The 25,975-nt window shown below is 40.1% G+C and overlaps 2 protein-coding genes across 2 annotated transcripts; both read right to left on the reverse strand.

Annotated features, from left to right (window-relative positions):
• Positions 1 to 1,884: 1,884 nt before the first annotated feature.
• On the reverse strand, positions 1,885 to 6,644 carry rhogc (ras homolog gene family, member Gc). Its single transcript, XM_076273505.1, has 2 exons — positions 6,574 to 6,644; positions 1,885 to 5,278 (listed from the first exon to the last, which is right to left on the reverse strand). Exon 2 carries the CDS (start codon positions 5,240 to 5,242, stop codon positions 4,667 to 4,669), a length of 576 nt encoding a protein of 191 aa, XP_076129620.1. The 5' UTR covers positions 5,243 to 5,278; positions 6,574 to 6,644; the 3' UTR covers positions 1,885 to 4,666.
• Positions 6,645 to 10,423: 3,779 nt separating this feature from the next.
• On the reverse strand, positions 10,424 to 17,467 carry LOC143111478 (uncharacterized). The gene is made up of 12 exons (XM_076273718.1): positions 17,347 to 17,467; positions 16,260 to 16,710; positions 16,013 to 16,074; positions 15,809 to 15,911; positions 15,517 to 15,602; positions 15,047 to 15,147; positions 14,802 to 14,872; positions 14,559 to 14,666; positions 14,121 to 14,191; positions 13,870 to 13,987; positions 12,926 to 13,090; positions 10,424 to 12,706 (listed from the first exon to the last, which is right to left on the reverse strand). Exons 2-12 carry the CDS (start codon positions 16,572 to 16,574, stop codon positions 11,363 to 11,365), a joined length of 2,544 nt encoding a protein of 847 aa, XP_076129833.1. The 5' UTR covers positions 16,575 to 16,710; positions 17,347 to 17,467; the 3' UTR covers positions 10,424 to 11,362.
• Positions 17,468 to 25,975: the final 8,508 nt, after the last annotated feature.

Here is a 25,975-nt window from a genome sequence, read left to right on the forward strand (position 1 = left end):
ACATTTATTGAACATCCATTCATTGGTAGGCTAGAACACACTTTTGGTTCCTTACCCATTATTAATTTGAATAATTTCATATAAAGACCATTTTTGCAATAATCTTATATCACAAGCGCTAAAACAATTCTGTCACTGGTGTTATGAATGTAGGCTATACTTCATTAGGCTACATGAATTGCCCTCGCCTATTATTACATTTCATCTCAACAGTGCAGTGACCACCTGAGGGTGCACAATGCTGTGAGTGACCTTTGAGTTGAGGCAGCTGTTGGGCATCTATAGGCTATTGGGTGCCATCTCACTGCCCTTATTCCAGTGTAGCCTACATGCATACACAACTACATCATTCAGATGCAAAAAGTGTTCAAACCATGAGTTTGTAAAGCAGTTTGTATTAATGTTTATTCCACTTATTTCAACTATATCTCTCAACTACTTTTCTGCATCATATCAGCATTTTTTTTATGGAAAACTGATAACATGGGCCTATATGATTCAGTACAAGACAGTACACGTTTAACAAAATACGCTGTCAAACTCGCTCGCATCCTACATTTGTTAGTGTAAACTATAGGTGTAAACGCCTTACAAATTGTATTGCACCATTGTCAAGTACGTGAAACTCGTCTAGTACATTCAACATTTTTTCAAAAATATTTCTTCTAAGCCACACTCATCCTCATTTTCTCTAGATCACAAACTTGTATGCACTACCTCACTGAAACAGGTCTATGATAATTCTGTCAGGAAGCCTAGAATTCATTGTAGTGCCCCTGCCACTGATGCACACTGTAGACATTCAAGGACATCACATATGTTGCAAAAAATACATTTTAACTATGTTTAATGATCAGACATCCAGGCTGGGGGCCCGTGTGTGCCATAGTTAATTACCATAAGGCTTTTTAGCATCAGTAGGGGGCTTACTTCGTGCAGGTTTACTGAGGGCTTACTTCATGCAGGTTTTCGGGGCTCCTGGCCCCCCGGTTATCTCTGGTTCCATGGGCCAGTGCTTGGTGGGCCTGTTTTGTCTGTGTGTGTGTGCACATGGAGGGGGTGTATATCTGTGTGTCTGTACAAACTACAAACTGTGAACTGTCAGTTTGTGTGTCTTCACCTGTGTGCATGTAATGGGTGTGTGCATTTGTACAATGTGCCAGTGTGTGTGTGCCATATATGCATCTTTACAAACATGTGAGCACTGCCACAGTGAATGTGCCAGTGTGTGAGGATGTCTATGTGAATATCTGTCTGTGGGGGCAGTTGTATGTGTTTGTATTTATGTGTGTATGTGCATAAGTGGCCATGTGTGTGTGTAAATGCAAAAAGCTTGCATACTAGATGCAGCTTCCAAACTGATTTAATGTACAGATTCACATGCACATCCACATGCATTGGTCAGAGGTTAAATCCCAATCTCTCCCCTTACGCACTCACAATTTGATGCACGTTCCTGCAAACTTCGTGAGGGCTTAGGGCTGTCCCACTGCGAAATTGGGAAGTGCTTGAGGTCTTGCTCGCACCCTTTCCCCAAGTTGCCATGTGAACACTTTACTCACTTTACCAATATACCACAAAAATGTAAGAATCTTGGGCGCAATGTTTGGCGAGTTGGGAACCAAAAGCTATTCCTTATCAGGCTGTGGTGCTAAATGCCAACTATGTTTCATGTGCCCTGGTAATGACTGACCAAAAATTGCTGGAAAAGAAAATTCTGACAAAACTGGTCACAACTGCTTTTCAGTAAATCACTACATGCCTAAAATATTGTTCCAATTCCCAATAGCTTTTAAAACACCATTTGCAAAGTAATTGCCAGTTCTGTACTGTTCAAGTAGCCTTGTGATTCAGGAAGGTCATTCATTAATTTATTGACACCCATTTACGTTAAAATATATTTTATTGGCATGCAAGAGTTTTGCCATCACTCCTGAAAACCAGTATGAAAAATAGCCTCCTCCTACCCCTCATTAAATTGCTGTGGCACAATAAGGTAAAGGTAAATGAATTAAACACATCCAAAACACATTTTCTGATTAAATATTAAAGTACCTGTATTGTTAAACCTTCTGAGTACAATTTTACCTTCACATATAAAAAGGCCAAATATAAAAAATGAGGTTGTTTTGAAGCATACAAATCTGGTGCAGCTAGTCCAAATATTACTTCTACAGTCAAGTTGGCGATAATCTAATATAGTGACCAGTAGCACTGTAAGTGGGAACAGGAATTTTGTGTCATTTAATTTTCCAGGTGTGGTTTGGCAGTGAATTCCAAAAAAAAAAACAATTACATATACACATGTACATAAAACATACTAAGTAAAAATTGCACTTTTGTATGTATTTATACTTGGCTTATAAATGTTGGAGCAAACTCCATTACAGCCTCAAGAGTCCTAACCTTCAGGTTTCATTTTGTTCGCATCAAGTTGTTGTGAAAAGTAACTTATAGGGAGAGGTGACAGCCGCTTCACCTTCTTCTTGCTGCGGGGCAAATTGTGTGGGATCACTGGTTAAGTACTCTCTAATACATGAATTACTTCACTCAGTCTGTAAGTGCTGATGTAATTGAAAACCAGCAGAATATTTCTGTCCCCTCCTGTCATTGTCCATCTCTCGTCACTTTTGTTTGGCTGCAGGGCAATTCTCAAAGTCCAGTCCAGAGATGAACGTTCAGGGTCTGTCACTGAAAGCTACCATTGCAAGGATTACAACAACAGACAGTTAGACCTGAGTCATACGCACAGATTCACCCCACTCAAAAGACCCTCTATGTGGGTAGCCTGGCACGAAGACCAACGCCTGCATTTCCCTGCCTTCCTGACTTGTGCCTTTGTTACATGGTTTTTCTCCACCAGGCTTTCCTGATCAGACTGCTTAGGCAGAGCAGCAACGGTATGCAGAAGCGTCTTAGCCCGATGTACAATAGAGGGTAAACACATCATGATAATGCAAGGATTTCTTACAAACATCCAAAATGGAGAGTCAGGGGGGAGAGGGCCCACATATTTAAATCAAGTAAGCCCTCATTGCAGCCTCATCTAACCAGCATGGATTCTCACAATTGTGAATAAAGAGAAATGTCTCCGCATCACTAACAGGAAAAACAAGGCCATCGCCAGGGTAAACAGAAGAATGGTATTCAAGTGACATCCCTCAACCAGAGGCTTGTGGTGGATGCGGAGATAACTTGTTTACTAGGAGAAGAAAACAACTTTGTCAACCCAGATCGTTCTCTCTAACCATTACATCACTGATAATGCTTGGTCTCTTTTGCTCTTAGTGGAATAAATTAACACCGACAGAGATGATTTAACATGTGGATGTTCTCAGTGGAGCACCACAAATCTGGCAGCTAAATCAAAATTCACTGGGGGAAGCACTAACCTTTTATGGCATTACATTGGAAATACTTGGGCATTCAATTTATCGCTACATACGGAGTATGAGTAGTGTCGATTAACACAGACATCTATTATGATGAGTGTCATTATACATCAATATGAGATAAGAGAATCTATTAAATCAAAAACATAGAGCATATCTGCACTGGAATCTGAAAAAGCAACATAAAACATGCATCTTTTCTTTCAGAAATGAATACTTTTCCAGTGAGGAGAACATGTGGTTAGACATGTATCCTACTCAGGAAATGCCATAAGTGGAGCTCATGTGGATGTTTCAGCAGAGGGCTCCAGTCATAAGTGCTCACTTCTGGCTTTATGTGTTTACTGATAAGCAGCTACCGTAGGCCAGTTCCATGACGGTATGCGTTTTCCCATTCTTTCCAAAGCATAGAGAAATAAATGACTGTCTGTGTTAATCGACACAATGGTTTGGATACGCTGCTCAGCTAACACATGAACAGAGCACAGGTGAGCAGGCATTAGTCTGTCTGAAACAGCTTAAGAAAAGACACATGATTTGAGAAGCTTCACGTTGGGGTTGTTGGCAACATCAGGGTAGAGCTGATTGAAAATGTACTCAGCTACTTAAGAAAAAATAATGAATGAGAAGAGCATGCCCAGAAGCCCCAAAGAGTATTAAGGCTTTACATTCCTGATTTTGAGGACTGGACTTAGGAGCATGGTGTGATTCTGAAGGCACATTGCTGTCAGTTCTTCCCACTAGCACACATACCCTATATTTGGGGATCAAATACTTAAAGAAATAAAAAATGGCATCATCATTCAATAGTGGCCAGGTTAGACCTTTGCAAAATAGCAACTGGCCAACTACAAGGTATTTGCTTGGGAGTGTGAATTGACTTAAAAGTCTGGAAGATGGCTATAATGCAAATTACTTCACTTTGGCAATGGCAAAACAATAATTCCACAGGACACTGTGTCAACAAAACATAATCAATCTTCAGAGAGAGGGGTGGATCAAAGGGGAAAAGGCATTAGAAGTTCAGCGAGTTCCAGGACCCCTTTTCCGGTTCTGTCTAGTGGTACGAGTTTGGTTTGGTGCACGGAGAGGCCTTTTCCCATCATGTCCTCCTCAACCCTCCAGTCTTTATGGTCCAAATGGACAGACACACACATCCACAACCAAAGGCATCCTCATCATCATCATTATCATCATCATCATCCTTCCATCCTTCACATACACTCCTCCATTCCTTACAGACACGGACATCAGGTCACTCACTCACACGCCAGTCATAACAGCACACACTTCTTGGTGTTCTTCTTGGTCACCGGGTAGAGCACAGCGCGGACCGCCTCTGCAAACACCTCTCGCACACCCTCCTGGAGGAGCGCGGAGCACTCCAGGTACTTGACCGCGCCAATGTGCCTGGCCAGGGCAGTGCCCTGCTGCGGGGTGGTGGGGGCCAGGCCCTGCTCCTTCAGCTTCTCCACCGCCTCGCGGTCTGAACGCAGGTCACGCTTGGTGCCCACCAGCAGCACGGGCACCCCGGGACAGTGGTGGGACACCTCGGGGTGCCACTTGTGCCGGACGTTGGCGTGGGACGAGGGGCTTCCGATGGAAAAGCAGATGATGAAGACGTGCGTCTGCGGGTAGGAGAGTGTGCGGAGACGGTCATACTCCTCCTGGCCCGCAGTGTCCCACAGGTTCAGGCTGACTGCGCGGCCATCCACGCTGGCTTGTGTGCTGTAGTTGTCAAACACCGTGGGGATGTACTCCTCGGGGAAGGCATTTGTCGTGTAGGAGATGAGAAGGCATGTTTTGCCCACTGCGCCGTCACCCACCACCACACACTTTATGGTCTGCATAATGCCGTCATCCAAGTGTGACGCTGCCTAGGGCACCTGTAAATAAGGACAACCTGTTAAAACAGCCATCATGGTCCCTAAATAAGAAGGCCTAAATTAGTTTGTGTGTTGTCCACATTTTACCCTACTTCAGTGTAACAGGGAGGCACTATAGAAATAGAACAATAAAAAACATAGGAAAAATGTAATAGCACACCAATATTATACATTTTCACAGAATTTCTAGAAACAACTCTACTCAAATATTCATGTAATGCTGGTAGCATTAACAAATCTGAAAAGATGCAACACTGCCTGAAAATGTTAAGGCAACTGACTATTTTGGTCAGATTAAATGCAGGAACTAACCTATTTTCTCTCAAATACTCAACTCGTGTTCACATTCAATGTCGCCGCTACGATCCAAAGATTGTGAGATCACAACTGGCCAGATGGCAATTAGGTCAACAGCTAGCAAAGTCATACTGTGTGGCCAACTTGATTTACTTTGCCTCAAGCTTACCATAAACTTGGTATGGTGTGGGTAGATAAAATTCCAATCACAAATGGGCAGGCAATTAATTAACAATCACATGACATACAGAAACTACACTTGAAGTGGTCAGTGCACCTCTATCTGAAAGCAAAGAAAACTGAGTGGCCAGCCGAAAACATAAGCAAATCACAGCTCGCTAAGTGGTTAGGGAGGTGGCGTAAGTTTGGTATCGGGCTAACCTAACAAGCTATCTGACCAAGCAACTTTACTAAAACAGCAACTTTACCAACACGAACACTCAAATAAACTTTGTAGAGAGACAATCGTTAATCAGCTGTGTAAAATAAATAATGCTCGTGGAAATTAGTTCCCAAATAATTGTACTGTTGGCTAACGTTAGTTTGCTTTGATTAACGCTAACGTTATGGTTTCTTTCCAACAATGAATATCATAACGTTAACGGCTACCATTAATGTTTATAAGTTATAGTGCATAATTACCACAATGAGCTGAAAGGAAAGTGATTCCCGACTGTCACTGAATTTTCCTAAGGAGATTAAACTACCTAGACAGCTAAACTACCCAGGAGGCTGGCATAATCGTAAATATTAGCTAGCAGGAATCCTTTGCTGGGAAGTTTGTGTGGAACACCCAAAGAGGATGCTAACAAGCTAATGGTAGCCTAGCTAATTAGCTCTTTGCTTTCTGAGTGTTACAGTTGTTCCAGTACACTCACAACAACTTCAAATGTATGATACTTACAAATGCAAACGTTTGCATGACACAATTAAGTAATCCAATCACAACAAAATAAGTACAAAAGAGACAACTGGATAAAGAAGGCAAATCAACTCACCGCCTTTCACAGGAATCGCGCCCTCCCTCGATATCAGAAATATAGTTACATCCGGGGAACTTCCCTCTTCAGAACACACCCATTCATAATGGGTGCTGGAAAATGTAGTTTCGACAGTTCCAGAGGCGGGCTGGTGAGGGTGGAGGGGGTTGTTCTGTTTTCAGCCAGACTTCTTGTGGTAGGAAGACAGCTGATTATTATAGAGCATTGTTTCATAACAACTTATTAAGACACAGACAAACGTCTAGTTTTTCTTAGCTTAGGCCTACTATACTATTCGAGACTTATTATAGTGGATGGAATCCACTATCTTGAAATCTCATGGCTTCTTCTTATTACAGTGCATGAAAATGCACTGTACTGTTCTTCCTAGGCAACTTCTTCTTATTACAGTGCATGAAAATGCACTGTACTGTTCTTCCTAGGCAACTTCTTCTACTTCTTCTTATTACAGTGCATGAAAATGCACTGTAATGTTCTTCCTAGGCAACTTCTTCTTATTATTATTCCGCTTACCACTTTTTCTAGACGCAATTTCTCTTGAACAGTTTAACTTAGAAACTTCATTCAAACTTTGTAACGTAGGTCTTCAAACAGATCGGGTTGCTATCTCTTTTCAACTTTGAAACTTTTATACTTTTTAAACTATTAAAGAAAAACTTTTTTAAAATCCCCATAGACTTAACATTGCCGATTATGACATCATAATACGGCCATTAAGCAGTTAGAATCCTATGGCAGGTGTTCAGGCCACCTGGATCTCAACTGCCAGTCTCAGGCTTTAAGCATACAAACTGGCCCTATTAAGACTACACATCCTGTTAAACTGCTTCCTCTGCCAAAAACTGTTTCAAAATAAAAGTCCTCACTACAATATTTCACTGTTAAACAATTTAACCCTTTAAACTACTGAACTTTTTAACTGTTTAGCCATTGTAACTGTTACTTGTCATCAACTATGACTCCTACCCACTGTAGCTAGTTAGCATGGTTAGCATGCTAGCAAGTTAGCATGTTAGCATGTTAGCATGCTAGTTAGCATTTTTAGCAAAATTACTAAAAATGATTAGCTAAGTTAGCTAAGTCATATGGTTAGCATAGTTAGCATGCTAGCATGTTAGCATGCTAGTTAGCATTTTTAGCAAAACTGCTAAAAATGATTAGCTAAGTAACATGGTTAGCATAGTTAACATGCTAGTTAGCATAGTTAGCATAACTGCTAAAAATGATTAGCTAAGTTAGCTAAGTAACATGGTTAACATAGTTAGCATGTTAACATTGCTAACATATTTAGCAAAACTGCTAGAAAATGTTAGTTAAGTTAGCTAAGTAGCATTGGTTAGCATTGCTAGCACTACTATAAAACATTAGCATGGTTAGCAGAATTAAAAATCTTAGCATAACTGCTAGCAAACATTACAGCCATTCCAACTTTCAGTTATCGTCAAATATCTACCTATACACAACCATTAAACTATTTGAATATCAACATTCATGAAACTGCTAGAAAATGTTAGCTAAGTAACATGGTTAACAGGTTAGCATTGCTAGCACTGCTATAAAACATTAGCTAAGTAGCATGGTTAACATAGTTAAAAATCTTAGCATAACTGCTAGCAAACATTAGAGCCATTCCAACTTTCAGTTATCGTCAAATATCTACCTATACACAGCCATTAAACTATTTAAATATCAACATTCATTAAACTGCTAGAAAACGTTAGCTAAGTAGCATGGTTAGCAGGTTAGCATTGCTAGCACTGTTATAAAACATTAGCTAAGTAGCATGGTTAGCATAGTTACAAATCTTAGCATAACTGCTAGCAAACATTAGAGCCATTCCAACTTTCAGTTATCGTCAAATATCTACCTATACACAGCCATTAAACTATTTGAATATCAACATTCATTAAACTTCCAGTCTGTCAACAACTTTTAAACGATTTACCTTCAACTTTTAAACAGTCTACTTTTAAACTATCATTAAACTATCTATTAAACTAGCTGTCTATCAACAACTTTTAAACTATCTACTGTCTATCAACAACTTTTAAACTATCTACATTCAGCTTTTAAACAGTCTAACTTTTATTAAGCTATGCAACCACCATGTCTATCCTAGCATCACCGTAGTAACCATCTCTGTATTATCTGTTTTAACGATACATGATATTTTACATCACAACTTTAGCATTTTCATGCACTGGTAATTCCTTGACACACAAGGTCTTTTGGCACGAGGGTTTGTATGAACTCAAAGATTAAGTGATTTAATGTTTTTTTTTCCCACCAACTTTAGCAGCTTTCCATCAACTATTGTAATTCCTCTGGCATTACATTTTAGTTTTCATAATAAAGTTTAAATGAATGAGTAACACCCGGTGATCACAATAAAGTAAATTCTTTGTAAGGGAGTGTGGCTTAATCAAATCAAATAATCACAGTCATCATGTCAACAAATAAAAAATGGACCTCATAGGCTATTTGGTGTTGCTCAGGCCTACTAAAGAAATAAAGAATGTGGTAATCCAACTTTAAGGGGAAAAAACTATTAGGCTAATTCTTACCTGTATTTTCTGCATTGTTCTGAATAAGCATTCTGATAAACTTTTATTATAATTAACTCTTTATGCCCATATTATAGCATGTCAATAATAATGTTTGTTTCCCATTTAGTGAACACTAGAGACTTTCTGGGAGCAAACAATGAGCAAACAAAAAAGTCTGACAAAAAATATGAAATTAGATGCTAGATAGAATGTGCTAGATAAATGTATTTACTGATAATGTAAGTCTACAGCAGTGTTTCTCAAAGTGTGGTCCGGGGACCACTGGTGGTCCGCAAGCTAGCCCAAGTGGTCCGTGAGCAGACGTGGTAAAATATAATATAGATGAGTTGTTTGCAATATTGAACCAAGTTGTAGGCTATGTAAATCCAAACATTTCTGCAACACTGCCTATGTAAGGCATGCCAGTTTAAATCATATAAATTCTCTGACACAATAAGCAAGGTGCAAAGACAATCAGTGAGTAGGCCTATTGTGTAATTTACTGTTGAAGTAGGTCTACTTTGTTTTTTTTTAGCTAGGTGGTCCGTGAGGCTATTTTTATTGATTAAGTGGTCCTTGGTCTGAAAAAGTTTGAGAAACACTGGTCTACAGAAATTAATGTGATCAGTCTGTTTGTGGTTGCAAAAAATTCATTTCTATAATTTCAGCAAAAAATACACCCTTTTAGTGGTTTATTAATGCAGAAGTGCATGCTGTGTATTAATAGACATTTTGCGTAGGCCTATGTACGATAAACCTAATATTTAGGCCACAGTGGGTATAATGATTTGGTAAGGACTAACCTCAGTTGCCACACCAAATAAAGTGGATTAAGCCTGATACCATTTCCACTAACGTTTGTTACTGATAACAAAACTTAGCAGAATCCAAATACTAAAACACATCAATTTCCAAAGTCCAAAGTCCATGTTCCAGATGACAGGATCTTACCTGACTACGGGTGTTCCGGGGGACTAGTTTAGCTGCATTGGGAAATATCCAGCATAGATATCTGAGTTGTGAGTTGTTTACTTTGCAAATCTTGCAAATGTCAGCAATACATCCCCCATCCTGTTACCTGCAACTGGACTGTTCATTACATGACAACCCTTTCTTGTCTCATGAGAGTCACAAACCTCAACCTTTCAAAACAAATCAAACATGTGTGGGTCTATCACACATTCAGAGAGGTATGTGTGTTTGTGTGTGTGTATGTGTAGATCCCAAATTATAAAATGCTGGAATTTTGCAAGTTTTGAGTGTGCACCTATTGGTGCCAAAATAACAGACAAGTCTGGAGCCAATGGTTACATTCTTTATTTTTAATAACCATATCTTTGTCAAATATGTCAAAATAAATGTAGCAATAACTTTTCTGTGTACTTCTTGAAGACATTCTCCTCAGCCATCTTCATTTGCAAAATTCTACTGCACACCACAAAGCAACATTTCCAACAACAACTTCTCAGCTACCTTTTTTATCCCCTTTATTCCTTTCCTGCAGTTTTCCTGTTCTCCACCCAGTTTGATAGGCGTTAAACTCTCCTCCCAATCTCTTCCGCCATCTCCTACTTCCCAAGGCTTCCTGAACAACGGTTATGGTTTCTGATCTTTTGTGGCTGCTCCATAAAACACAACTCAACACATCTCACTTCAAAAGCAACACTTGGAGCACGTCCATTGTGTTGTCTACTTCACATTGCTCTCTCTCACTCAAGTATAAGCTGACAATACATGTTTTCCAATCTCATTTACAATGTTGATTACAGTAAGATGGTCACCACACACATATTCCAGATAGTTTCCAACATGATATCCACCATTTTTATTTGAAATTCTTAACTTTTGTTATTTAGGTTCCTGAGATTTTTTTTTATCTCAAACTTTTAAAATGATTTGAAATTTGTGAACACCACCATACACACACATACAAAAAACAAGGTCAAGAGTCAACTATTTTAAATCAGGAGGAGGTAGTGTTGTTCACCAAGCCCTCCAATAAAATGAAGAAAGTCTTGAAGTTCTTACTGTTATGCATGTTTTGAATCTGACAGGGTTCTAAATCTGTGAATGTTTTCTCCTTCAACAGTATGATTTGAGGTCAGCTTTGGGTGTGTAAAGACATGTTGCTCCTGACCTTTACGTAAACAAAGTATTCTCAGCACAGCACATGTGACATGCTGTTCCAGTCAACTAGAAAGTAGAGAAGAGAATGTGCTGAAGCACAGACTCCCTTAGTTTCACATCTTCCGGGTCTGCGAAATGTCCCGGGCAGGCACAGGTGTGGGTAAGCAGGATCCTAAGCCCTTGGTGGGGGTCGAGCTGCGGCTTCTGTCCCGCTTGGCTGCGGCGGCGGCCGTGATGACGGCAGAGCGCAGCGCCCGCGCTGTGGTAAACATAGAGCTCTGGAACATGCGAGGGATACAGTTCCCATGTGTAAAGGTCATCGGCGTCGCTGGGAGTCTGGATATGGCTGTGGAGGGGCCTCCCAATGCTTCCACGTCGTCACTGGGGCTCAAGGTCTTGTCTTCTGTCGTACACTTAGCTTTGTCCTTCTTGTCTTTGTCCTTGTCTTTCTTGCCATCTTTCTTTTCCTTCTCCTTGTTCTTCTTCTTCTCTCTCTCTTGATCCTTCTCTTTCTTCTCCCCCCCCTTGTCTTTCTTCTCGATCTCTCTCTCTTTGCTCTTCTCCCTCTCTTTCTCCTTGCTCCTCTCTCGGTCTGGTTTTGCCTTCTCCAGCAGACGGCGCAGTGGGTTGTTGGCCTTGCCTCTACCTCTGTCCTCCGGCTCAGTCTTCTGGGCAGCACACAGGTGACTGGGCTGCTTGCTCATCAGGTTGGCATTCTTATTCGCATGGGTGATTTCCCACCTCCTGGGCAGGCTTCCTATCTGGACTGCTGTGACTGCAGCCCCAGGCGGCAGTGCTGGTTGCGCCACTTGTGCCACCTGTGCCACCTGCGCCACCTCCTCCTCCGTCTCCTTCTCCTCCCTCTTCTGTGGGCACCTGCTGAGAGGTGGTGTTCTGGGCGGGGGCAGGGTCATGCTCCTGTAGGAGTGCAGGCCTCTCACCAGAGTGTGGGTCTCCCCGACCATAGGACGTGAGCACACCATGGCCTGAAGCCTCGGCCGGGGAACGCCCGAGGAAGGCTGTCTGATTTGGGCTGAGGCTCGCGCGGTCTCTGCCTCCCTTGAGGTGGTTCTCTGGTCATCTGTGTCAGACAGGAGTAGTGCGGTCAGCTCCATGTGCTTCCGTTGTTGGTCCGCCTCTGCCTCCTCTGAGTCCTGTTCGGCGAGGCTGCGCAAGGCGGGCCGTGGCTGGGAGGCGGCTCCTGGCCGGGAGCCAACACCTGGCCGAGAGCCGGGGCCTGCCCGCGCGCGGCGGTAGTGGAAGGGGTGGCACAGGTCCTTCAACAGAGTCGTCTCCAGGGTAGCAGCCAGCTCGTTTGCTTCCTCTTCCCACTCGGCCTCCAGGGCAGTGCAGGAGGCGATGGAGTGCCGTTTCCCGGCTCGGACCTTCGCTCTCGCCATCTCTGCTCGCTCCCGCTCAACACGCCTCTCCTCCAGCTGCTCGCGCATCTTATTCTCCTGGGAGTAGCAAAGGTGGATACAAACACAGACCATTTTATTTGTGTTGCAAATAAATACAACAGTCAGAAGCAAAACAGTGACAAAGTGTGTACCCAAAGTACCTGCACAGTAATAAAACCTGAACAAAGACAGCACAAATATACACACACACAAAGAACACAAATATGCATTCAAATGAAACCATAAAACACACTTTTAATCGTAAGTACTATTCACCTGCACAGCTCTATGAAAACGCAGTTGGAAGGAATGAAAGATGCTGCAGGCCTCCTCCAGTTTAAAGGTCATCTCGTCCTCACAGAAGAAGTCCAGCAGGGTTTGCCGAGCGCTGAGCATAGCCTTCACTTCCTCCTCAGCCTCCTTCAGCTTCTTCTCCGCTCCCTGCAGTCAGAGGAGAGAGCAGTTTTCACTCAGAGCCAAAAACATCTAACACTTGAAATGCCACTGCTGGGGTTTTGGGAGGTAATGGGAGCACAATTGGCTAAAACACGACAGGCACTGAGTTCAATTATATTGATAGATAGATGGCTTACTCTTATTGACTTGAATGTGAAAGCCTGAAAGGCTACTCTCCATGCAGCCTGTCTCATATCTAGACCAATTCTCACTTGAACTCTGAACTCTTTTTTGATTTTCGATTTCCAAGGGCCCTTACCATGGGTACAACAAACTGTAAATCCTGTCGGATTTACTTGTCAATGAAGGCTTTATGTGCAGTTGTTTGTTCTGTTAAACAAAAATAAACGGCTCTAGTTGTTCAATGATGACACGATCAGCATCAGCCAGTGGTTGTTTACAAAAGTACTTCTGTGGCGCTCCTCTGTCTGTCATCATGCAAAGTCTGCCCCATATCAGATTAACAATTGTGATTGGCCCCGCAACCTTCGACTGGGTGGAAATCTGCTTGAATGGGAGAGGCCAAATGGATATGCCAGAGCCAATTAAATGAGCTCTCAGATCCATTTAGTTCTCAGGCTTCTCTGGGTTTTTTCCTACCCTACTGGCAAACTGATGCCTAAATATAACCTTCCATACGAAGCCTGTACCACCCTGAATGGACCACCAAAGAGCCTGGCTCATTGGCATAGTAGTTATGCACGTCACTCCACTATAAAACCCTTTGGTATGTTTGGTGAGGGTAGATATTGTAGTTCAAGTACCTGCAGAAAAAGTTTATTCTGCTGCTGCAGATCAGCCTCGATCTGAGTGGCACCTTGAAGAGCAACAACCCGCTTCCGCAACTGGGAGAGGTCCTCTGTCACTACATCCTGAGACAGTCTGGTGGAAAAGACATAAGCATTATAAACATAAAAAACACACAAACATAAAATCACACACACACACACACACACACACACACACACGCACACACACAGTACAATATGTGTAGCCATCTACCATATCCATATACCTTGCAGCTGGTTCCACATGGCTGATCTTGTGTTGAAATGACAGTAGGCGTGGATCTTTCTTTGTGGCTTCCTGTAACAGAAAAAAACAGTCACAAATCAACAATTAACATCATATCACAGTCATGTGACGCAGTGGCTCATGTTACCACATGGACATCCTTGAAGTTTATCAGTAATTGCCCTGCATAATGCAACAATTTTGACATAATGTAGTTGTTATGAAATGCTAATGAAAAACCATTGATTAAATTTACAATCAATCAAATGTTGTAGATGTGTTTTTTTGCAAAGGGAATAACAACATATGAATGTGTTGATTATGTAAATGTAAAATCATTTACATTTACATAATCTACGTAATTGTAAATGTAAATTTACAACATATGGATGTATTGATTACGCTTATGTAACACATGACAGCAAAGTAACTATTTTACCATAGCTACAAAGTGCAGCAGGTTCATTCCTGGTTTGTTGGTTTTGGTCTCAGCCAACTTGAGAAGTGAGACGATATGGAACCCAGCAGCATTGCCAGCGTAACCTCCCTAACAGTGACGAAAACGAAGGAAGGAGATAATTATTAGGCCAGTATAATTAGACATTAATCACTGTTCAATTACATGAGCAAACTGAATTACAATGAAGGGAAATTGGGGGGGGGGGGGTTTCTATGGACTCACTGCATTGATGTAATTTCCAGCTTTAAGAACGAGTCGTAGAATAGAGTGCAACTCAGCACAGTTCATCAGCTCTGAGAGAGAGAGAGGGGGGTGGGGGGGGGACAAACCATCAATGTCCGTCTGCAGTCTTTGAGTTCAATCCTCAAACTACTACTGATAGTAAACATCACATCACCACACAGAAGAGAAGTCCACCATCATGAGACTTTTAATTGCCCTTTAATCCGCAGCTGCTAAGTACTGACCTGTTGCTGCTTTCACCAAACACTGGGCTGAGTTGCAGACAGAGCTCATGGCGGGGTCAAAGTCCTCCTTCAGAATCATAGCCTCAAGACGCAAGCGGAAGCTGTAGGGTACGGTTTTTGGAAAGCATTTAGAGTGAGGGAGAAACAGACAGACCTCACATCAGTACATCTTCATTGGCATGCCCGCGGAGGTGGAAGTGAATCCACAAAATATGGTTAAAATGGACGGGACAGAGGCATGCACACTGCAAGATGCTCATTGATTGACCCTTATCAGCTCTCATAACATGTTGTGTTAACGGCTAAAGTTCAAAATACAGTAGGGGACACCAGACAAGCTGTGACTGATCAAGCATGTCAGGAAATGTGAAAGTGAGTGAGCTTCTGCTGATGTGGTAATATTCAGATAAGAGAATCAAACAGTGCATGATTATCATGTGGCGAATGGCATAGCCACCATTTTGCAGTACCTGGGAACCCCAATCAGAAGTAGCAAGAAGAAGTCTGGCTGCTCCAGTTGGCTGTGATGTCCTTGAAATGCCCTGAACCGTTTTTCCTAAACACAAGCACAATTTTAGTAAAACATTCCTCATTCAAATAACACACAACACATTGCCTCAAAATTTCATCACCTCTTTGCCTGCCCACTTGGCTCTTGGCAGCATACTTATACGAATAGTTCAGTCCACCCCACGTCTGGAGAGGCATGGGAGGAAGGATATGGGATGGGACTTCCATTCCACACACAGTCATGACACATACCTCCTCTGTGTCCGGCAGCAGTTTGCAGAGCTCATTCAGTTTCTCACTCCCGTAGCGGTCACCCCGGCCCTGTCTGACATCCTCTATGATCTCCTGGACGGTGCTTCAGGTCAGAGAGGAAGAACACACACCGTAAACACTCAGACCTGCATTACATAAGACAAAATATAAACAAGCTGTGAAGGAAAAGGTGACCCCACTGACCTTTTGAAATGTCGCAGAAATATCCCGATGTTCAAGCTGCGCTTTCGATCCAGGATTGATACCTACAAAGACAATGACAGAAATGAGTAATGGCCCAGAAGAGAAACAAGCCATAGAAATCCAAGTTAATATCAGAAGCCTATTTTGAGCTGCACAATTGTGGTCATTGTAAAAAGTACAAAGCTGCTATCAGTACAGTATATCTCCATTCATATTTAGTTTGCAGTGTTTCCCATAGCTTACAGACCCGCTCTGGTATGCTCTGGGAGGTCGTAAGAGCCTGGGGACTTCCGATCTGGATCCTGTTGCCCTTCCACACTGGATGGCTCGCCTTCTGTCCAAAGAGTTCGTCCAGGGAGGACATGTCGATGCGGAACTCGTCCGAGCCAGTCCACACACTCCGGCGTCCCATCACTCGTTCCCTCGGGATCTGGTCCCAGTTCAGCTTCCGTAGTTTGGGACATCTTGGCGAATCGATGGAAGACGATGGGGAAAGTAGGGGAGGAGGAGGAGGAGGAGGGAGAGGAGGAGGAGGAGGAGGAAGAGCTGGCATCTGATCCATCTAATATACTCTGGATTCAGATACTGTAGGAGCTGGAAGTAAACACAGAGGTCTGATGTCCTGTTTTTGTACTTGGAATAAGGTCCACCCCTCTTAGCCCACAGCTACTATCAGCCTTGTCCAGTTTACTGGGTTTCTGGGAAGAAATAACATTTTCACATTCAGATTTACAGTCTTGGTGCATCTGTCCTAACAACAGAACTATGTGATTAAATAGCATACAGTCACCAAAACGCATGTCGAAACAAATATTTAACAGCTGCAGATAGGCGCATGTTTGCTGACATGAAAAATAAATTGATGCTATCCACTAAGATAGAAACTAAATTGATTATTACGTTGTTAAAATAGTTTTGTTAACATTCTGTAGTTCTATTTAGAGCACTTTTGATGAAGAATTCCTGTCAAGCCCTCTGCTATGCACTTCCAAACAAAAGGGTCTGGCACTTGCGCTTCAGCATTCACGACTCATACTGAGCGATTTTCCCCAACATAATTTAGACTAAGAATGTATTGAATTTTGACATTAAAATGCTAACCCCTACAACCCAAAGGTGAAGCAGAAGGCGACATAGTGAGAAATACCTTGTGCAATAATTCACTAAACAGAAAGAAGACGCAGTATAATCGCAATCAACAACTCTTTAAATGTTGAAATAGTTTTAAGTCTGTCGCAGGTGTAGTAAAACAATATCTAGCTTGGTATAGTAAGAAAGGATTTTCCCAATGTCTGACTTTACATCGTAATCGTCATATTTCAGAAACTACTTACACGGTTTTCACGGGCAACAGATGTATGACTCTGCTTACAAATCCATGTGGATTGGAGGTGATGGGTTTCGTCAGTGAATCCCATCATCCCTGTGTGTGTTCAACAGGACATCAACATTCAGTGTCTCCGTTAACTACTGACTGTGTGTCTGGGTTAAAACTCCCAGATAGCTGTGCGCTGTCACGCCTGTCTGAAACCTTCCCCGCCCTCAGTACCATGCAGAGATGACTGCCCTCACATGTCCAAGGGGCCGATACCTGGATTTTAAATACATATTTAGCACTCATGACACATGGTTCACATGACACACGAGTCTGCTCCTAAAAGTTTATATCGAAATGCAGTAGCCTAATTGTTATTTAAGTGGCTATCCAACAGTCAGTCACGTAAACCGTCTATAAGCCTATAACAGGCTTGCAAGCCATGAGAAAATTGTAAATGTATGTAGGCCTAGGCTATGGTAAATTATATGCAGTAGGCTATAGGAGAACGCGTGCCAATAAAGGCCTTTTTTGTACATCTATTTGGTTACACAAATCAAGTAGGCTACCACTCTCTGTCTGAAATATGGGGTCAGACCTTTTTCTTTCTTACTTTGGAAGTGGGGAATTTTCAAGACCCACCTGACCCATCAACTCGGCAAAATGGTAGCCTAATGTTAAAAAAATGGTTCCACGTTGCATTTCCTGTCTTGGTCCATGCTATTTTAATTCATATGTCGGTCTGTTTATGACTCCTATATTTGTGTGTGGCTATTTTGTTTTGAATCTATGATCAAACGGCATATTAAAGATGACAAATAATAATAGCAATAATTTCCTCCTGTTCATCGCGCCCTACCTGACATGTCTCTATCCCCCACTAGTGGGGTCCGCCCCTATTTTTTACGCTCTATGGGTCCGCCCCACACTTTGAGAACCACTAAGTTAGAGCAACATAGGCCCACCACGATATGAAACAATTTGAAAGGACACAAAAACCCAGAGGTGGGAGTAAGTCACACATGTGCAAGACACAAGCAAGTCTCAAGCCTTAACATTCAAGTCTCAAGCAAGTCCAAGTCATTTTTTGTGACAGTCAAGCAAGTCAAGTCAAGTCATAGCTTGGGTCAAGCAAGTCAAATCAAGTCATAGCCAAATCATTGAAATTCATGATGATTTACCCATGTTTTCATTTTAAAATAAGCTAAAATAGGCTAGTTATGAACTGCTGGAGTTTTATTTGTAACAAACAAATAGACATTGCATTCATTAAAGCCACATAGCCTACATCTGAACGGTTTAGAATAAGATGAAATGTATAGGCCTACGAATAAAAATAAATGTATTTCAAGTAGACCTATTATAAAATAGCCTATTATGCCTCAAATATTAGGTAGCCTAAGCTACATCAAATCATGAAAATATATTCAAACAGTTCAAGTTACACTTGTCCTGACCTGTTACTGACCTGTCACAACCAATAATGTTGAAAAAGTGAACTAATCAATCAATCAAACGCTGCCGACGACGTCACTGCCAAACTTTGACAAGCGCGACAGCGCAAAGGGTTTTGGAGTGTTTAGTCAATGCTATATCATATTATACATAAGCCTAACATGTGAAATAAACTTATTTTCTATGCTGATTGCTGGCAGTTAGCTAGGCCTACTTACTGTTGTTAGCCTACTACTAACTAGGCTGTAACGTATGGAACAGGGACGTGTTTAAGAGGGAGGGAGAAAGAGAGGCGCTTACTTTAGGTTACATTGGCAACATTTTCGCTATATATCGATTATCTAGATTAAACTTAGACAAGAAAATGTTTCACTTTGCCATTTCACACATTTTAACCTAATATGGCGTTAACTAAAAAGCATAATAGATTCAAAGCCAACTCTTAACATGCCTCAAATTTGACGTTAGGTTTCTAACACTAACTTCGGATAAAAAACAACGTGGTGATGGTTATGTCGCTATTTTGCACACTTGCAGACTGCTGTTCATTTCTCCTTTGACTTGTCAGATACATCATCTGTGAAGCCAGACATTATTATGTTTTGGTATAAACGTAGAGCCTTCCATATTTGCAATGCATGCAACAGCACCTAAGCAGATTTTCTAAAATCGTAAAGTTAACTCCTTAATATCTATGAAAAAAATAAAAAGTCAAGTCATTTCAAGTCATTTGTCTCAAGTCATGAATAGCAAGTCAAAGTCAAGTCGAGTCTTTTATACATGTTGATCAAGCAAGTCTCAAGTCTTAAAAAATCAAGTCATGTGACTCGAGTCCCCCATGTCTGCAAAAACCTGCTTAACTAGCTCCGGTTTCGGTACAATGTGGAATTGTGAATTATAAATCATGGAGCTCTGATCAGCTGGATAGCATTTTCTTCACATTTTCAGACTATATGAAGAGGACTATCACACAAAATTTAACTGATCCGAGTTACACATATGCGAGTTGCGCATACAATTCCAAAACATCATCAGGTGCGCGTAAGTGCGCGCGCGCCCGCGTGAAGTGGGAGAGAGAATGCCAGGAAATACCAGGGAATAAACAGAATTAGGACATAACAATGAATGAAGAAACGTGTAGAATGAGCGTGCAGAGCCACTCACTCATGCTGTGTAACTAACGCATACACAGCAACGCATAGTTGAATACTTACAGAGAGGGGGACAATTTCCATGAGTGGCTGCTTATAGATACTAAGACAGATACTAGACAAACACCCGACATTCACAAGTAATTACTGACTATTCAGTAAACTCTCTGTATCACTGTGTGACCTGTGACATACAAATGATCAAAAAGGTCAATTAATCAATCAATCACCTTTGAAGCAACAGCTGTAGCAAAGGTCTTTGTAGGAATGGTCACTATCATTTTAGAGGCCTGCTTGTCTGTCAAAAAATCATTAGGCCTATGCATTGTTGCTTCTTGGACTCCGTGAACATACTGTTTTCAGTAACTGTTTCTGATGTGTTTAGAGGTGTCACTTACACTATGAAAGTGGACCATTAGTTTGGATCGTGTATAGTGACACTTTGTGAAAGCATTTGTGAAAGCATTTCTAAGAGAGTACTGCACCCATGCCATTTCAGACTAGTATACAGGAAACACAATGGCCCGGTTTCCTTCCTAACATTCCTAACACCCTAGTATTGAAGTGGGCAAATTTACACACACACACACACACACACACACACACACACACACACACACACACACACACACACACACACACACACACACACACAACCTCCGCAGTACATGCATATCTTTGTCAAACGGAGGTCCGACCCTTCAGGTGATTCAGATACTTTCCTGACAAAGCTATGCTCAGTTTGACAATGGGTGACAGACAATATAGGTTAGACTGTGTGTTTAAAAGAAATATGAGATATATGATTACATAAAGAAATTGGAACTCATGCAGAACTCTGCTGCTAGACTTCTAAGACCAAGAAGAGAGAGCACATCAACTCTGTTTTAGCTGAACTCTGCTTTTATCCATTATGCACCGAAGCTATCAAACACCCTGCCTCTGTACATCAAACAGGCAAATTCTGTCTTTAAAAAAGACCTGAAAACATACCTGTATATGAGAGCTTTTAGTTAACTTACTTTTATCTTGTAGTATATATATTTTTCACATTATTTTACATTCTACTGCTGCTATTTACAGGGTCTTCCTATTTTCACTGCATTAGTTGTATTGTATGTGTTGTTGTATCTATCTCCTTAACATCTGGTGAATTCTCATTTTTACTTCATTCTAAATATCTGATGCTTTATTTATTGGTTTGTTTGTTTGTTTGTATTATTACAATTTCCTCTATTATTGTTATGGTTATGGTTATGGATTTAGCAGACGTCTTTGTCCAAAGCGACACATAAATACAAAACAACATAAATATTGTGTAACACAATATTGTGTTAAATGATCCAAATGTAAAGCACTTTGAGCTGCATTCTGTGTATGAAAGGTGCCATACAAGTAACGCTAATTATAGTGGATGGAATCCACTATCTTGAAATCTCCTGGCTTCTTCTTATTATAACCTTTTTTTGGGGGCCAAGCAGCGAAGCTGCGAAGGCACCCATTGTGTTTGTAGGATTTCTTATTATTACAGTGCATGAAAATGCACTGTACTGTTCTTCCTAGGCTTCTTATTACAGTGCATGAAAATGCACTGTACTGTTATTCCAAGGCATTTTATTACAGTGCATGAAAATGCACTGTACTGTTATTCCAAGGCATTTTATTATTACAGTGCATGAAAATGCACTGTACTGTTCTTCCTAGGCTTCTTCTTATTCTTCTTCTTCTTCTAACGCATTTAATGCAGCTTCAACCGTTTAACGTAGAAACTTCATTCAAACTTTGTTACGTAGGTCTTACTTGGGATAAGAGTGCTATGTATTTTTCATCTTTGTAACTTTTATACTTTTTAAACTATTAATTAAAAACTATCAAAATTTCCCCATTGACTTAACATTGCCCTTTATGACATCACAGCAATTAGAATCCTGTGGCAGGTGTTCGGGCCACCTGGATCAACTGCCACTTTCAGGCTTTAAGCATACAAACTGGCCCTATTAAGACTACACATCCTGTTCAACTGCTTCCTCTGCCAAAAACTGTTTCAAAATAAAAGTCCTCACTACAATATTTTACTGTTAAACAATTTAAGCCTTTAAACTACTGAACTTTTTAACTGTTCAGCCATTGTAACTGTTACTTGTCATCAACTATGACTCCTGCCCACTGTAGCTAGTTAGCTAAGTAACTTGGTTAGCATAGTTAGCATGCTAGCATGTTAGCATGCTAGTTAGCATGCTAGTTAGCATTTTTAGCAAAACTGCTAAAAATGATTAGCTAAGTTAGCTAAGTCACATGGTTAGCATAGTTAGCATGCTAGCATGTTAGCATGCTAGTTAACATTTTTAGCAAAACTGCTAAAAATGATTAGCTAAGTTAGCTAAGTCACATGGTTAGCATAGTTAGCATGCTAGCATGTTAGCATGCTAGTTAGCATTTTTAGCAAAACTGCTGAAAATGATTAGCTAAGTTAGCTAAGTCACATGGTTACCATAGTTAGCATGCTAGCACGTTAGCATGCTAGTTAGCATTTTTAACAAAACTGCTAAAAATGATTAGCTAAGTTAGCTAAGTAACGTGGTTAGCATAGTTAGCATGCTAGCGTGTTAGCATGCTAGTTAACATTTTTTGTAAAACTGCTAAAAATGATTAGCAAAGTTAGCTAAGTAACATGGTTAACATAGTTAACATTTTAATATTGTTAGCATGCTAATTAGCATAGTAACTTAGTTAACATTGTTATCTTTGTTAACATACTTAGCATAACTGCTAGCAAACATTGGAGCCATTCCAACTGTTAGTTATTGTCAACTATCTGCCTAAATAATTTAACCATTTCAATTATCAACCTATTTAACTGTTCAGTCATTCCAACTATATTAAACCTTATCTACCAAGCAAATAATTTAACCATATGAACTCATCATATTTTTGCATTTTCATGCACTGTATTTCCTTCAGGAAATGCTTTTCTAGTTATTATTATTACAGTGCATGAAAATGCACTGTACTGTTCTTCCTAGGCTTCTTATTCTTCTTCTTCTAACGCAATTAATGCAGCTTCAACCGCTTAACGTAGAAACTTCATTCAAACTATGTTACGTAGGTCTTACTTAGGACATGGGTGCTTTGTATTTTTCAGCTTTGTAACTTTTATACTTTTTAAACTATTAATTAAAAACTGTTCAAAATTTCCCCATAGACTTAACATGGGCTGATGACATCACAATAGAGCCGTTAAGCAATTAGAATCCTATGGCAGGTGTTCGGGCCAGCTGCATCAACTGCCAGTCTCAGGCTTTAAGCATACAAACTGGCCCTATTAAGACTACACATCCTGTTCAACTGCTTCCTCTGCCAAAAACTGTTTCAAAATAAAAGTCCTCACTACAATATTTCACTGTTAAACAATTTAACCCTTTAAACTACTGAACTTTTATCTGTTCAGCCATTGTAACTGTTACTTGTCATCAACTATGACTCCTACCCACTGTAGCTAGTTAGCTAAGATAGCTAAGTAACTTGGTTAGCATAGTTAGCATGCTAGCATGTTAGCATGCTAGTTAGCATGCTAGTTAGCATTTTTAGCAAAACTGTTAAAACGATTAGCTAAGTTAGCTAAGTCACATGGTTAGCATAGTTAGCATGCTAACATGTTAGCATGCTAGTTAGCATTTTTTGCAAAACTGCTAAAAATGATTAGCTAAGTTAGCTAAGTCACATGGTTAGCATAGTTAGCATGCTAACATGTTAGCATGCTAGTTAGCATTTTTTGCAAAACTGCTAAAAATGATTAGCTAAGTTAGCTAAGTCATATGGTTAGCATAGTTAGCATGCTAGCATGTTAGCATGCTAGTTAGCATTACTGTTAAAAATGATAAGCGAAGTTAGCTAAGTCACATGGTTAACATAATTAGCATGTTAGCATGTTAATTAGCATAGTTATCATAACTAATAAAAATTATTAGCTAGGTTAGCTAAGTCATATGGTTAGCATAGTTAACATTTTAATATTGTTAGCATGCTAGTTAGCATTTTTTTAAAACTGCTAAAAATGATTAGCTAAGTTAGCTAAGTCACATGGTTAGCATAGTTAGCATGCTAGCATGTTAGCATGCTAGTTAGCATTTTTAGCAAAACTGCTAAAAATGATTAGCTAAGTTAGCTAAGTCACATGGTTAGCATAGTTAGCATTTTAACATTGTTAGCATCCTAGTTAGCATAGTTACTTGGTTAACATTATTATCTTTAACATAGTTAGCATAACTACTAGCAAACATTGGAGCCATTCCAACTGTTAGTTATCGTCAACTATCTGCCTAAATAATTTAACCATTTCAATTATCAACCTATTTAACTGTTTAGTCATTCCAACTATATTAAACCTTATCTACCAAGCAAATAATTTAACCATATGAACTCATCATATTTTTGCATTTTCATGCACTATATTTCCTTCAGGAAATGCTTTTCTAGTTACAGTGCATGAAAATGCACTGTACTGTTATTCCAAGGCATTTTATTACAGTGCATGAAAATGCACTGTACTGTTCTTCCTAGGCTTCTTATTCTTATTATTCCTCTTCTTCTAACGCAGTTAATGCAGCTTCAACCGTTTAACGTAGAAACTTCATTCAAACATTGACGCGTAGGTCTTAATTAGGACATGTGGGCTTTGTATTTTTCAACTTTGTAACTTTTATACTTTTTAAACTATTAATTAAAAACTATCAAAATTTTCCCATTGACTTAACATTGCCCTTTATGACATCACAGCAATTAGAATCTTATGGCAGGTGTTCAGGCCAGCTGGCCCAACTGCCATTCTCAGGCTTTAAGCATACAAACTGGCCCTATTAAGACTACACATCCTGTTCAACTGCTTCCTCTGCCAAAAACTGTTTCAAAATAAAAGTCCTCACTACAATATTTCACTGTTAAACAATTTAACCCTTTAAACTACTGAACTTTTTAACTGTTCAGCCATTGTAACTGTTACTTGTCATCAACTATGACTCCTACCCACTGTAGCTAGTTAGCTAAGTTAGCTAAGTAACTTGGTTAGCATAGTTAGCATGCTAGCATGTTAGCATGCTAGTTAGCATTTTTAGCAAAACTGCTAAAAACGATTAGCTAAGTTAGCTAAGTCACATGGTTAGCATAGTTAGCATGCTAGCATGTTAGCATGCTAGTTAGCATTTTTAGCAAAACTGCTAAAAATGATTAGCTAAGTTAGCTAAGTCACATGGTTAACATAGTTAGCATGCTAACATGTTAGCATGCTAGTTAGCATTTTTAGCAAAACTGCTAAAAATGATTAGCTATGTTAGCTAAGTAATATGGTTAGCATAGTTAGCATGCTAGCATGTTAGCATGCTAGTTAGCATTTTTTACAAAACTGCTAAAAATGATTAGCTCAGTTAGCTAAGTCACATGGTTACCATAGTTAGCATGCTAGCATGTTAACATGCTAGTTAGCATTTTTTACAAAACTGCTAAAAATGATTAGCTAAGTTAGCTAAGTCACATGGTTAGCATAGTTAGCATGCTAGCATGTTAACATGCTAGTTAGCATTTTTAGCAAAACTGCTAAAAATGATTAGCTAAGTTAGCTAAGTAACATGGTTAACATAGTTAGCATGTTAGCATTGCTAACATGCTAGTTAACATAACTACTAAAAATGAAAACATTAGCTAAGTTAACTAAGTTAAGTATTATCCACCTATTTAACCGTTCAATCATTCCAACTATATTAAACCTTATCTACCAAGCAAATCATTTAACTGTATAAACTATCCACCTATTTAACTGTTCAGTCATTCCAACTATATTAAACCTCATCTACCTAGCAACCAATATAGTTTATATAGTATATATTTTTTGCATTTTCATGCACTGTATTTCCTTCAGGAAATGCTTTTCTAGTTATTATTATTATTATTATTCTTCTTCTAACGCAGCTAATGCAGCTTCAACCGTTTAACGTAGAAACTTCATTCAAACTATGTTACGTAGGTCTTACTTAGGACATGTGAGCTTTG

The sequence above is a fragment of the Alosa pseudoharengus genome, unplaced genomic scaffold, assembly GCF_046254945.1.
Source record: "Alosa pseudoharengus isolate Yale_2024_CS ecotype anadromous, Long Island Sound unplaced genomic scaffold, YU_APseudo_1.1 YU_APseudo_1.1_scf_8, whole genome shotgun sequence".
NCBI lineage: Eukaryota > Metazoa > Chordata > Actinopteri > Clupeiformes > Clupeidae > Alosa > Alosa pseudoharengus.